The sequence below is a fragment of the Mirounga leonina genome, unplaced genomic scaffold (assembly GCF_011800145.1).
Source record: "Mirounga leonina isolate KUSES-001 unplaced genomic scaffold, KU_Mleo_1.0 Mir_127, whole genome shotgun sequence".
In the NCBI taxonomy this organism is placed as follows: Eukaryota; Metazoa; Chordata; class Mammalia; order Carnivora; family Phocidae; genus Mirounga; species Mirounga leonina.
In genome coordinates this window covers 31,188,570-31,203,070 of record NW_023270316.1, presented here as the reverse complement: position 1 = coordinate 31,203,070, position 14,501 = coordinate 31,188,570, and the positions used below count along the sequence as shown (strand labels likewise).

At 37.9% G+C, this 14,501-nt stretch overlaps 1 protein-coding gene across 1 annotated transcript in view; it reads left to right on the top strand.

The window, feature by feature from the left end:
• LMO7 (LIM domain 7) overlaps positions 1-14,501 on the top strand; it is a 199,453-nt gene that overhangs the window by 169,132 nt on the left and 15,820 nt on the right. The window contains exons 17-22 of the mRNA XM_035003230.1: positions 7,265-7,379; positions 8,442-8,603; positions 9,458-9,564; positions 10,514-10,574; positions 12,320-12,376; positions 14,258-14,283. Of these exons, the coding sequence (XP_034859121.1) occupies positions 7,265-7,379; positions 8,442-8,603; positions 9,458-9,564; positions 10,514-10,574; positions 12,320-12,376; positions 14,258-14,283 (528 nt within the window). The remainder of the gene's footprint in view (positions 1-7,264; positions 7,380-8,441; positions 8,604-9,457; positions 9,565-10,513; positions 10,575-12,319; positions 12,377-14,257; positions 14,284-14,501) is intronic.

The following is a 14,501-nucleotide window of genomic DNA, read 5'->3' as shown; positions in this document are numbered from 1 at the left end:
CTTCTCGGTGACAAGAGCAGGTGATGCTACCTGAGCAGTAGCCCTGTCCACAGTGTAGGAGTGGACACACCGAGCAACTCCGAGATGGGCAAGTCACCGTGTGATCTATACATATGCGGGGGAGTTCCAACCACTCGACTTGGCAAAGCCTTATTTTGCTTGGTAGGATACCATTTCAAAGGTGCATGAATCCATTAACGATGACACCTGAAACCATGCCATGTTAATTCAGGTTCTCCTGAACTGCAATAACCTGAAACACACCCAACACCAAACTTAGCCTCCTTTTCTTAATCCCTGGATGCGACTAGTCAGCTGCCACCCTGAGGGCGTTCTACCACCAAGTGCACAATACTTTAATAAGGCTGTTTTGTCGGGTTTGCTATTTGAAAACGTGAAAGCAAACACGCACGTCCATAAAACAAAAGCCACCTTGCTTCTGTTTTTATTATTCACCCACTGGTACCTTATGTTCTCCAAGTATACCATAGGCTACTGTTCTCATCCACTGAAACTTAGGATGTTAATTATAGATTTCCAATTCTTTAAAAATGAAGTTAAAAAAATGATAGCTAAGGATTTTAGCAAGCTGAAGAGATTATTTTTAGATATATGTTTGTCAAGATGCATGGGAACAACAAAGAAATATGCCTCCATGTTAACAAAGATAATCTCTAAAAGACAGGTCAACATATCACCATTTAAAAATATCTGTGGTCCGGCGCCTGGGTGGCTCAGTTGGTTAAGCGACTGCCTTCGGCTCAGGTCATGATCCTGGAGTCCCGGGATCGAGTCCCGCATCGGGCTCCCTGCTCTGCAGGGAGCCTGCTTCTCCCTCTGACCCTCCCCCCTCTCATGTGCTCTCTCTCATTCTCTCTGTCTCAAATAAATAAATAAAAAAAATCTTAAAATAAATTAAAAAAAATAAAAATATCTGTGGTCTGTTCAGTGAAGTTCAAAGCACTCAGGGGAGCACTCCGTCCCCTCAACACTGGTCCCGGGCCCCCTTTGTAGTGCTGTAACAGCTGCTTACTGAGCGCTTGCCATGTGCCGACGGGCTTCTTGGGCGATTTCTGAGTCCTCAGGGACTGTGTATCCCTGTTTTGCTGTTGTGGAAATTGAAGCACGAGCAGTCACGTGACTTGTCCATGGCCGTTACAGGGTCCTGAGTGGTGGAGTCAGGATTCGTAACCAGGCACTCTGAACTAAAGGTCGCCTGCACCACAAAAGAATTGAAATTTGGTGACCGAGCCACACAACACTGCTTGCTTTTTCTTAAACACAGCATACACTTTCTTCAACATGTCATACATACTTGTTCTTATTGTTCCCAGATTCGAAAATGCTAATTTCACCCATGTTTGTCTTGTGAAGTCGTCCTGTTCTCTCAAAGCCTAGGAGGGTCACTTCCTTCATGAATCAAGACCTCTTCTTGCCCTAGTTGGAACTGAACTTTTCACCTTTGGTGAAAGTCTCATTTGCTGGATTCTTCCTCGTTCCAAATGTTCATCGTTTCTCCTTCACTGGTATTCTTTGTACCCTCTACAGCCTTTACACATAGTTGTCACTTGTGTCTTTACTGACTTGAATTGCATTCAAGGCCTTGATCACCAAACTGAAGTATGGACTTGATCCAGCAGGTAATTTAGGTCCTCATAGGCTCTTTTAATGTAGGAGTGTTAAGATTAAGGCGTATTTGATGACTCTAAGCACTTTGCTGTTACATAGAATTATTTTAAGGAAACAAAGTCTGGGGGTGCAGAAACTGGTTAGGAGCCTCTTACAGAATTGTGGTCATGAGGTGGTCCATGCCATTAAGAAGAAAAAGAAATTAATATAACCTCATTTAAAATCTGCCCACAGAAATTTCTTTCCCATCTCCATTGCCCAGGTGGGGTTTCATTCCTTCCCATTCCCTTTTCTGCCCTACTTCTCTTATGACACTGTTTCTTTTCCTCCCCCTTTTTCTGATCCAGCCTGCCAGGGCAATTGTGAGGGTGACCCCAAGGCAAGGGGAGAGTGTGAGCCCAGAGCTCTTCATCCTCCTCCATCTGCCTCACAGATGTGGCTTTGATTATTTTCCCCCGATTGGTCTCATTGACAGGGTTTTGTTTCCTTTTCTGTCTTGTCAGAGCCCTCTTCTCTCAAACTCCATCCAAATCCCCATTTCAGAACCTCTGCCCCAGATTTTTTAAAGTGCTACCCAGAAGCCAGATGATACAGATGGAAGGAAGGAAGATTTTTACATGTTTACTTCTCAGTCACCAAGCCTGCAATGGGGCCCCTTTTGAATAGCACCCAGGGATAATGCTATCCCAGCTTCCTCCCACACTCTTCTGTAGACCCTACTCCCCGGGAGGGCAGGAAGCAAGCATGCCCCCATCACTGTTAGCACAGTACCTGGATCTGAAAGTACTCGTTGAATGCTGCATTCTCTTGGCTTTAGAGCTAGGTATGTGAGCGTTAAATAGGACTTTCTTTAGCTGACCTGGAAATTGCTTAACCAGCATATATATCCTATATAACATTGTTTCCATGCATAAGAGAAAGTAATTATGGGGCATGTACCTTGGCACCTTTGAAGTGTTTCACTTAATCCTCCCAATAACCTTTCAAAGTAGGTGGTATTATCCCCACATTTAGCAATGAAATACTTGGCAATTTGGAAGTTACATAAATTGCCCTGGGCTGGTTAAGTGTTTAGGCCACGACTGTAATTTCTCTGACCCTAATTTTTTGGAAATATGACAAACTCCCAATTTGAGAACTGCCTTATGTGTAGTTAAGTCTCCAAATGTTGACTTAACTTTGCTGTATCTCTAGAATTTTAGAGCCAACAGGGACTGAAATATCTTCTGTTGCATAAAGATAAAATCATTCTTAAGATTGTTTTTGAGGAAAGCTATATAGTTTTTTAAACTTACCAGAACTGGATCAGAAATGTGGGTTTTCTGAAATGTAGTTTGAAATTTACCCAATAGGCAGTAAGGAGCTACCAGCAATTTTAAAACAGGGTGCAGTAATGATAATTGGCATGTTCTGTGACTAACAGTCTGGGAGCTGTGTAGAAGATGGAGGGAAAGAAGGACGGGGGCAGGATCGCCAATTGGGAGGTGGCCGCAATAGTTTGGACTATGGTCTCCCCTCTAAATTAACATGGTAACCTGAAGAGTAACAAAGGGTGGGATAATTCAGGATAGACTTATGGATGGAGGACTTGAGAGCACTTTATTAAATGCATGGATGCAGCGGGGGCGGGGTGGGAAAGGCAGGAGGAAGAGGCCCCGGTGTTGCTAACTTGGGCATCTGGTCAGATAGTGATGTAACTGACCAATACTTGAGAAGCAAGAGGTGGAAAAGAGTAGGTTTGGGAGGAAGATCCTGAATTTAATTTTGGATATATTGGGCTGGGTCAATAACTGAAGACACAGTAGGGAAGGTTATTCAGGAAAGCTCATAGTCAAAAAGACGGGAGACTGGCTCAGGGATGACAAAAAAGTGAGAATAGGAGAGCAAGCAGGGGACCACATTCATGAAACTGTGAGGTGGTGGGACAGACGGAGGAAAAGACGGGAGAAAGTGGGATAATGGGTGACACAGAAGACAGTTTCTGAAAGCAAGAAGAGTTGGTGTAGTGCCTGGTGGGAGGAGGACTGAAGATGGATTTGGTAGGAAAGAGATAAACTTGAAATGGGTTAAGTGATGGCACTGGAAATACCACCTGCCTCTTGGAATGGAGAAGTGGATGAAGTAGGTAGAGATGTGCCTTTCCTGAAGGAGAGTGGCTCCAGGGCCAGAGCAGCACCATGATTGGGGGGTCACTCACTTAAGTTCTCCCCCCACTCGCACCCTGAAAAAACGATGCAAAAGAATCATGTGTGCAAAAATCAAAGTTGATCTATTTCCTCTGTTACTTATGACTGTAGAGCCCAAATCTGTGTTTTGTGTTTTGTTTAATTTTATCAACTTCAGTAGGCCTCCCTTAACACATTTATCTAATTGAAAAAGTTTGGGGAAAATAGCTTTTTGACCTGTTAGTACGTAAGACTGGCCCTGTTTTTCATCATTTCTCATCTTTGGTGATAGGAAAGTCTAAATTCATAGATGTCCTAAAATTAAATCTTGCCATTGCCTCTCTAGATAAATCATCATGTTTTTGTCTAAAAAGCTCACCTTTCAGTTGTACTTCTGTATAAATCAGATCTAATTTGAGGGAAATTATTTTTAAATGGTGATATGTTGATAACCATACTTTATCTTTTCTGGCATAGACAACTGGAACCACTTTATCAGTCATCAGGGATCTAGATTTCCCTTAAGAATTTATATTTCTGGTTCTATCCAGTTCAAGCAGCACTTCCCCCATCATCGTCTTCTGAGGCATGGATCCTTTGTGGAATACTCACATGGCATGTATCTTGCAGAGATAAATAAGGAAGTAGAAATCCTAACTGAAATCACTGTTGAACAGTTTGTGCTTGACTATAATTATAGATATGTTCCCCTGCAAGGAGTCTATGGGCTGATCTAATTCAAGGACCTAGGATTCCAGAGAGATGCCTGAGGGACTGCCATCATGGGCAGGTCACGCCATTGAAATTATAGCTTGTAATTGAAATTATAGCTATTCATTCTAATCCCTTCTATGTATTGGTTTGGGAGGGAGCTGGTCTACATAAGATTTTCATTTGAAAATAGGGTTTTGCAAAACAAAAAGCTTGCAAATCCATGTCATTATGAGAGAGGAGACCCTGCCAGACTCTGAGACATGCCTGAGGTCACCTGGTTATTGATAGAAATGGACCTGTAATCACTCCTGTGGTTCTTTTCTCCTTTGCCTGTCTACAGTCCTAAGGACCCCCACACCTACAGTCTGCCAGGCTTAGCCACAGTGAGGCTGTCCGCTGTTAACTGTTTCAGAGAGGTGGTTATCTGCTCTTTTATTTAATATGGTCAAGTGGAGGTTTATTTCCAAGGCAAGAATATCCTTTTGTGAGACAATTCTTCTGGTCTAATAAAGCTGTGAGACTCTTTCATCTATAGCTTAAGCTCATTCTCTTTTATCCTATATTTGGTAGAAAAGGATAATGTTTACTTGCTGTCTCCCACAAAGTATTCTTTATGTAGTTTGAGACTATTTATTAAAACTCCATCCTGTCTTTTATTCTTCAAGATAAAAAACATCAATTAGCATCTTGCATATCTAACCTATCATTTGTCCTCTCCCATTATATAGCAGTAGATTCTGTGCTTTACTTGGCCTTAAGTAAAATTTTTTTTTTTTTTTTTTTTGGAGGGTAAGTGTAGCGAAGATGACCACTTATTTTCATTGAGTCATGTCTAATTTAAGTGTATGGTAGTTTCGGTTAAAGAGAAGAACTAACCACTAATTTTTTCTATTCATAGCAGAGTTTTATTCTGGAGATTGGTGTTCATCAGGCTGATTATTAACATGTTTTCACTAACTGCATGAGGGTTCCTGTATTTAAACTGCTTTACAAGCTTTCTGATGAAAACTTTTCTGTATTATTAGCTACAGATTTTTCTTAAAATAATTCCATACTCAACTCTGGGAAGAGTCAGTAATTATTTTTCGAGAGCAAGGACCGTGCCTAATCCATCTTTATTTCCCAAGTACTAAGCCCCGTGTCTTATACAGGATAGATGTACAATAAGTGTATGTTGACCAGATGAATAAGTGAATATTCTTATAGTATTTCTGTGTCCACAGAATGTAGTAAGTTCTTGGTTCGGTGCCTTCCTTGCCTTCTTTCTAATTCTTACATAATATCAGTTTTTTTGTAGAATAGAGTCACTTGGGTTTTAAACTTGTTCGAGAGGTCGAAAAACTTCGGCATAAAGCTTTATGAATTGCCCAGTTAGCCCTGGGCTCGGTTTTAACTGCCACATTGAACTGGAGAATTTGTAGGTCTTTTTTTCCTGGAAAATAAAGTGACTTTAGGGAGAACTTCTCCTTTTTAAACAGTAAGTCTAAGTTATTAATTATTTTAAATCAAAGACTGAAACTAGGCTGGGAATTTCAAGTTGAAATTCATGTCTGCTCTTTACCCAAAACAAAACATATAAATTATGAAAGGCAATTGAAATTTTCACAGACGTCGTGTATTTTACAACTTAAAACATTTGTTTTGGAAAATGGCTGCAAGTCTGTGAAACTGAGCATTTGTTGCTGTGTAGGATAGTGACAGAGTTGGAAATACAGGTCTGTTGTCTGGGAGGCTGTTGTTCTGGGGTTTGTTGTGGCTGATGTGACTTCGAAGAAGTTGTGACTTGTTGCTTCGGTGTCTCAGTAGGGGTCCTCTTGGCATCTGACCCTGGTTCCTCAGAGATGATGTAGCTCTGCATTTTGCAGCTTGTCTGGCAGCTCTGCCCTCACCCCTCGATCTTCATGTAGCAATGGGGCAAACAGTCGCCTTGCCAAAACTTCAGGTGCCCATTAGGGGGTGGTCCCAGTCCTAGTTGAGCTCTACACGTACCTGAGTCATGTGTCGATGAACCCCTCGAAATTATGCAGCTAAATATGTTAAATGTCGGAGATACCTTTTTAATAAGTATGGTGGCATTTTAAAAAGCATTTAAATATTTTTTTTGCATTTCCAAAAATGCTATTGTATTGAAATATATGATATGTAACATTGTATAAATTTAAGGTGTACAATATGTTAATTTGACACATTTATATATTGTAATATGATTGCCAATGTAGTGATAATTAGCACCTCAATCACCTTATATAATTATCCTTTCTTTTTAGTGGTTTGAATAATTAAGTTATAGTCTCTTAGCAAGTTGGATTATAATACTGTGTTGTGCATGTTCACTGTACTGTGCATTAGATCTCTAGGGCTTATTTACTAATAGCAAGTTTGTACCACTAAACAACATACACAACATGCCTTCTCACTCCTTTCCTGGGTAATAGCAAATGGTCTATAAATTAAACCCAATTGTGTAGTGGGCAAATGCCCAAGCCTTATTAATGCCCAGCTGATTATTAACGAATGTGAAGAAAAACATCTGTTGACGTGAAGGTTTCTCTTGTTTTAGCAGAAAAATAATAAACTCATTGATATGTATATAAACGAAGGTTTTACCAAACCCAAGTTAAAAAGATTGATGCTTCTGGTTTATCATGAAATAATTCAAGTGTACCTTGCATGTGGCCTCCCTTCTTTCATGGATAGACTTTCCTCCATGTGGGTGCCAGGGACACCTGATCCCACCGTTTCGTGTTTGTTTTCAGGATCAGTTCAGTGATATGAGAATCAGCATAAACCAGACGCCTGGGAGCGGTCTTGACTTTGGGTTTACAGTAAAATGGGCTTTTTCTGGGATCTTCGTTGCATCAGTCGAAGCAGGTAAATCATAGATTTGGCTCTACTCAACTTTCTTCCCTTTGTTATCCTATGCTGTTCAAAAAACCCTCCAGAAATTAGTTTATGTGATATAGGAGGAGAAAACACATGTGAAAAATATAGGAGTAAAGTGAGGAGATGCATCCTTTTCCCTGAGACTAATACCGTTTCTTCTCCTTGCCTAATTAATTTTAGTTTTGTAGAATCTTAATCTTGTGACCTTTACAGAATTCATGTGTCAAAATTTTTGGTTTAATATTTGGAAATGATTCTGTGCAACACTTAACTGAAAATTTTGAAAGAACTGTCCATGATTGGCCGTGGTTGTGGTGGATATATATATGCTCTATAATAAATTGGTGTTTTCTGAGCATCCTAATATATCTGTAGCCCATGGAGTCCTCAGGATGCTTCAGGACTTATACAAAAGGAGTGCCCCTCCCCCACCCAGGGTTCTACCAAGTCAGTCCCAAGAACCCTGAGCAAAATATTACCACAGAGGCTACAATTAACCTATTGTAGTTAAGAGGAGTTCCTCATTTACATATTTTAGCTATATAAAATTGCATGCTAACTCTAGTTATTTTTTTTGAAAATTCAAAAAGACTGTTTAATTAGATAACGGTAAGTGCTAATTGTAAACAGTTTTAAATAGCCTTGCTTTTTTTTTTTTATCCATTCCAGAGTACATTTGGATTTGGAAGCTCAATTAAAGTACAATGTATTTCACATCTTTAATTTAAAAATAATTTAAAATTTTCTTTGTTCTTAGGAAGGTAATAAAGAAATTTTATTGAACAGATGAGCTTATTCCTCCTTTACATGTTAATGAAGATACATACTATAGAATGAAAAATGCTTTTGGTGCTTTGTATGTTGTAGGTACTCAAATATTTGATAACTTAAAAAAAATTCCTGATTCTGCTCTACCTGAAAAATCCAAGAATGGTTAGTTGGGATTAAAAAGTCATTTTTTTTTTCTCTAAGCAATGACTAGCAGGATGTGAATTTTTTTTGTTAGGAATTTTATGTTATTGGTTGTATTATTTATTTTGCTTTATATAGGTAGCCCAGCAGAATTTTCTCAGCTACAGGTAGATGATGAAATTATTGCTATTAACAACACCAAGTTTTCATATAAGGACACAAAAGAGTGGGAAGCAACCATGGCTAATGCTAAAGAAACTGGAAACCTAGTAATGGATATCAGGCGCTATGGAAAGTCTGGTGAGTTGGTTTTACCACTGTCTGCCTTTCTCAGTGGGGAACTGGTCTTTGGCAAATGGTTATAACAGCTTGCTTCAGTAACTTTTTTCTCATTTTTTAAAAATTTTTTGGCTTCGAGGTATTTTGTGGTTATGCTGAGACAAATCTTGAACATTCCCTCCTTGACTATTCTGTCTGAAAACTTTTCACTAGCAAATTTACTGAGTTCTACATTATTGATTGATTGATTGATATGCTATACTGACTGAATGCAGGTATTAACTGAAAGCTATTGTAATTGCATCTGCATTTGGGAGTCTCATAATAATTTTGAGTATTAAGAATTACACTATGATTTTACTTTCTCGATAGCACCATAACTAACTGCTGGTGTAAGAGAGAACATGGTGGGTCATATTCCTGTTGTTCATGCTCAAGGAACTTGCAGTATGATTCTACTATTGTGTTTCTTAGTTGTTGAGGTTGGATGGGGAATGGCATTAAGCTTCCCCCTCCCTGCCAAATTATGATCTCAAAATACGATATTCAGTTCTGGTTTACAGAAAGTGTCAGCAAATTTGCTAGTCTTTTCCTTATTAATATGATCTAACCCTTGTGTTTTCAGAAGGTGATTTGTTGGTCAAAACACTTGCACTCTTTACTTCCTTCCCACACTACCTGATTTGTTTGTATGTTTTCTGTATGTACATTTTGTGTGTGTGCATTCAGTAACTTTGTTCTTTTCACTTCACCATTTACGTGTACTCATTTCTTGATCATCATGTGCCAATCAGACTGGGGCAAAGACCAAACTTCCCTACCATTTACACGGCATAAAACCCTCAATCTCACAAGTATGGCTACCAAAATTATAGGTTCACCCGAAACAAAGTGGATTGATACAACTTCTGGAATTTACAACTCAGAAATGTCTTCAAATCTGTCAATAACAACTGATTTCTCAGAAAGCCTCCAGCATTCTGTAAGTATTTTGAAAAGTGGGAGTATTTGTGTGGAGCAAAGTGTGTGTAGGAAGTGTGTGTGGGGGGGAAGAATTTGAACAATTTTGAGGCTACTTGAAAAACATTTAATTTATAGTAATGGGAGTAAAATGTATTTTTGACAATCCGAAGGCAGTACTCATTGATAGAGTAATAGTTATATAATGGGAAAAGCAAAAGATCCCTTAGTGGTGTTCTATAGGTATTTCCTACTGATCTTCATCATTATACCCATTTCTTAGATCTTTGGGGATGTGAAGTAGTAATGATGTAAAATTATGCACTGTAAGTTTTCTATGCTTTCTTTGGTCTTTAGGGGTAAATTGCACACAATTACTCTACTTATTTTAAAACCTCATGAAGCATTTTTAGTTCTTGTGTAGATGAATTTGATGGGTAGACTTAGATGTGTGGTTAAGAGATACTCAATTACATTGATTAAAAATAATTACAATGTAGAAATTTTTCTAAGTATCGAAGCAGTAGTTAAATTTAAAATTTTAAATAAATGTTTACATTGACTCCCTAAATATAGTTGTTGTTATCCTAAGATATTCTTTTATCTAATAAGGAGATCCTGCTACATTGTGTAAGAAAAGCTTAAATGCTGAAGAATCCTCTATGCTTGTGTTGCTTACTCATAAGTATAAGCTAAGTGAACTTAATTATTTGGCACATCATGTTTCTTGGAAAATTAATGACTGATTGAACTTAAAGTCATCCATGCTTATAGAGAGGTGGTCATTAATCCTTTCACAAATATTAACAAAAATTTAAAAACTTTCCTAGCTATGTAAAAAACTATAAGAAATACATTAATATCCTGTAAAACTCATCTTGTTAAGTTATTCTCACTACTGGGAAATGCATTATTTAAACCCAGAGTCCAATTGGAAAGAATGTTGTTAACTGGCATTTTGTCCTTTCCAGAATATTGAATCCAAGGAAATGAATGGAATTCATGATGAAAGTACTACTTTTGAATCAAAAGGTAAACATCACCATTATAACTAGGTTTATAATATAGATGTCACAGCATTCAAGTTCTGCTATTATGAAAATTAATATCAGTGAGTCAAAGAAAAACTGATCCTACTGCAAGTTGAAACTAAGAGGTTAGCATGCAGATCCAGTTGCAGACAGGTGGAAGGGCGTTCAGTTCCAGGGTTTGAATAGTTCAGGAACTACAAACAAAGGTTGGCAGCGTATCCAGGAGCTTTGAGTGACTGTGTGTCTAAGTCAAATAAGAAAGACTGGTTTTCCTGAGGCCATTAGCCTTCTTGCTCTGGTATGTTGGCAGAGGGAATCTTAGTTAAATCTGAAACGATGAATGAGGTTTCCTTTCTCCCTTTATTGTGAAAGGGACAAGTTTGTAGGCAGCTAATATTAATAGAGAAATGGCAATAATAGTCGTTAGCCAGAGGACCCATTTGTAATGAAAAAGCAGGTGTCGTATCTAGGGAGGTCTTGTATGGTGGAGTTATCACTCTCTTCCTTCTGTCTGTCCATAAATCATTGTTGCCACATGCTATATGCTACTCCTTAGGCATATAAAATAAATAAGAAAGATCTGGTCCACATAGGCTGGGAAAAAGACCCAAAGAAGACAGAACTCCTGCTACCATGAAACTAGACTCCCACCAGCTGGGTTTTCACAGCAGTTTGACGGCTTTGCATCTGCATTTGCCAGTTCATAATACATTAGGTCAAAGCCAAACCAAGTTTATAAATTCCCCTTGATTGATGATTTATTTTGGTACTTAATTTCTGATAGTTAGAAGTGACTGCAATGATGTAATGTATGGTGATTAACATAACATAATAATAAAAAAAGTGACTGCATCTTAACTGATACTGCATTCTTTATCAAAGGAGTTTTTAAAACAAACCTGACTTATTTTTGATTCACGATGTTCAATCCAAGACATCTAGGTCCCATTCTGCCAGTGACTCAGGCAAAGCAAACTGCTAAGACACCAAACTCATCATTAGTGACTACAACTATATGCACGCCTGTTATTTGAGGGTTTTCTTTAGACAAGTAAGCACCAACTAGTATGAAGTAATAATTGCATTTACATATTATGAATAAACTTAAATATAAGAATCATTTGCCATAACCTTGCAACACATCTGTAGAAGTCAGAATGTTTCTTTTCTATTTTTTTTTTTTAAATCTGACTGAACTCCATTTGCTTAAAGTTAGTGGCTATAAGATGTTAAACCAAGTCCAAATACTTTAGATAGAAGAATATTTTAATTTGGACATTTGTTTTTATTTTATCTTTCTCTGGGTATTAATTTATCTTCTTCCTTCCCACTATTTCTCAGTTCACTTTTTACTTAGCACTGCAAAAACTCTTAGTTACAAATACTTTTCCTTGGACTTCCAGCTTTTGGATTGATTAACCTAAGCAAAACATTTTAGTTTCCATTTCCCTAAAGCTGTGTGATCTAGCATGGAAGTATTTTGGCTTCTATGAAACTATGATGCTATCTGCTAGAATTTATTAATAAAATAATTAGTTCCATTACTAATTTGGATGTAGTATAGACTACTAAAATATGTGTCATTGTACATTGAAATAATCCATATCTTCTATGGCAATCAGTTTTGTCATTTTACAACTAATGCTACGGAGTAGAAAGGTGTATCAAAGACCATTTAGTTTCCAGTGGTGAGAGATTAAAATGAATGACATGGTATTGACATTTTTTTTTTTATTTTTCAACTAGCATCTGAACCTATTTCTTTGAAAAACTTAAAAAGGCGATCACAATTTTTTGAACAAGGTAAACTACCAAGATAACAATTCATGCACTTTCATGGAATTGTTCCCATTCTCCACTCTGTCCTCGTAGTCTTTGGTACTGGGCATTAAGACTTTTCAATTTGGCTGTCATTGTGACCAAGCAACATAACCCATTTCCATTCTTTTCCTAGGGTCATCAGGCTTTTCTTACAGTTCATGGGTCTACCTCTGTGGTAATGGGTCTTTGCGTGTCTTTTGTATACCTCTGAATTTTTTTTTCTAATTAAAAAAAAAAAGATTGAGATGCTGTTAAACACACACTTCTTTCCACTGGGTGGTGACAGTAAGAAATGAGGAACTTCACTTACGCCTTACTGCTTCCTACCAATTGCATAATATTAGATTACACCAACGCCCAATTGTTGAACTTTTGAAAACTCTAACTTTTGGTTATGGAAAATGCTCTTACTAAAGAGCAGAGTTGTTTATTGCTATTGGAATGATGGCTTTGGTGTGTTAATAGGACCGCCCTATTAACTCTGAAGTAAATTAAATGTAAATTTCGGTTGCACTTCTGAACACGTGCATTTTGAACCTCCCTGTGTTGGTGTAGTTGGGTCCCTCTGCCTTCTGTGCTCTGCATGTGGCATTTCTTCTCCCTCCCACGTCTGTCTAATGCCCTGTCTCATGAATGCAGTCGGAGCTGTGCTTGTCCTATCAAGAACTTAAAAGTAATATCCAACATTTGAGATGCGATGGCACAGAGAGGAGTGTGCTGTTGGTGTCTAAATGTTATTGTTTCTTACTTTTAAGGTGATTAAAAACCTTTACACACTTGCCTTATATTTACTGGACTCATAGATTTTTTTATTTTTAAATCTACTAGTCCTTCTTTGGTGAATTAAGGTTTCTTTTTGACCGTAAATCGGAGTAGCTCACCAGGTATGCATGTACGAGGTCTATTTGTGTCCGTATCCTTAGTGTTTTTTACATTTTTGTTAAATTCCTATTTTTCTATGGTAATTTAATTGAAACAGTATGATACTCCTAGCTCAAACAGGCTACGTAAGACAATTCCCTTCTTTCTCTGGTCTAATTTTCACTCAGTTTTCTTCAACAGGCTCTTTTAGGGAAGGATATTTTCCTAAGTCTCAAAGCAGTTTTCTATTAAAAAAAAAATGTTTAAGTGAATAATTTATTTGACAGCTGAGGTTTCAGGAAAATTAAAAAAATATTGTACAATAGTGCCTTTCATGAAATTTACTTACTTGTTTATTATTCTTGTACAACATACAGACACATATTCATGTGGCACCCCCTGAGAATAAAAAGAAGAATATTAGGCTCATAAGTTTACACATGAAGTTTGAATATTTGTGCTTTCCTTTCAGAGGAATGGGAAGGATTTCTTGAACATGTCTTTGTGGTGTCTTATTTAAGTAAAGTAGCTCATTAGCAAGGAGATCTGGAAAATCTGATATAGAGCTGTCACATTGTCATTAAATAGTGGCAAGTAAAAATTTGGATTTGGTAGATGTTATAACATTTGAAATTCTTTTTTCCCCTGTTGGGCTCAGCTGTGACATACTACCTGGTGTATTCATAAAAGAACCCTAAAACCTCTTCAGAAAACACCAGCCATCCAGCTCTAGTACCGAGGACTGGGGGGCTACTCTCGGCATCCCTAGTTTCTCTCTCTCTTTGTTTTAAATGACTTTGACTTTGGAAGATGAGTAACAGATGGAATTGAAGAGAAAAACTGAGATACTGCTGTGGTTTAAAAAGAAACCAAAAAAACATTGAGCTCACTTAGTATACTGGCATAGAAACAGCTAATATGACTCTCTGAAAAAAAGTATTTCATAGAAATGAAAAGACTTATATGTTTTTTTTTCTTCCTTTCCCACATGGTGCAACACAGGAAGCTCAGATTCTGTGGTTCCTGATGTAAGTAGCATTCATTTGTTTTTGGAATAAACAAGGTGACCTTGGTGGGACTGAATTAGCACATACTAGCGTTGCTGATTTTCGGTTGCATAAGAATTTGTCACGGGGTGGGTAGTCTTTCCAAGTTGAAAAGACCCATTTTGAACCAGAAAGCCAAACCTCCTCTGGTACCGCTTAGGCCAAGGATGGTATGAATAATTCATGTAAGCGAAAGTGCT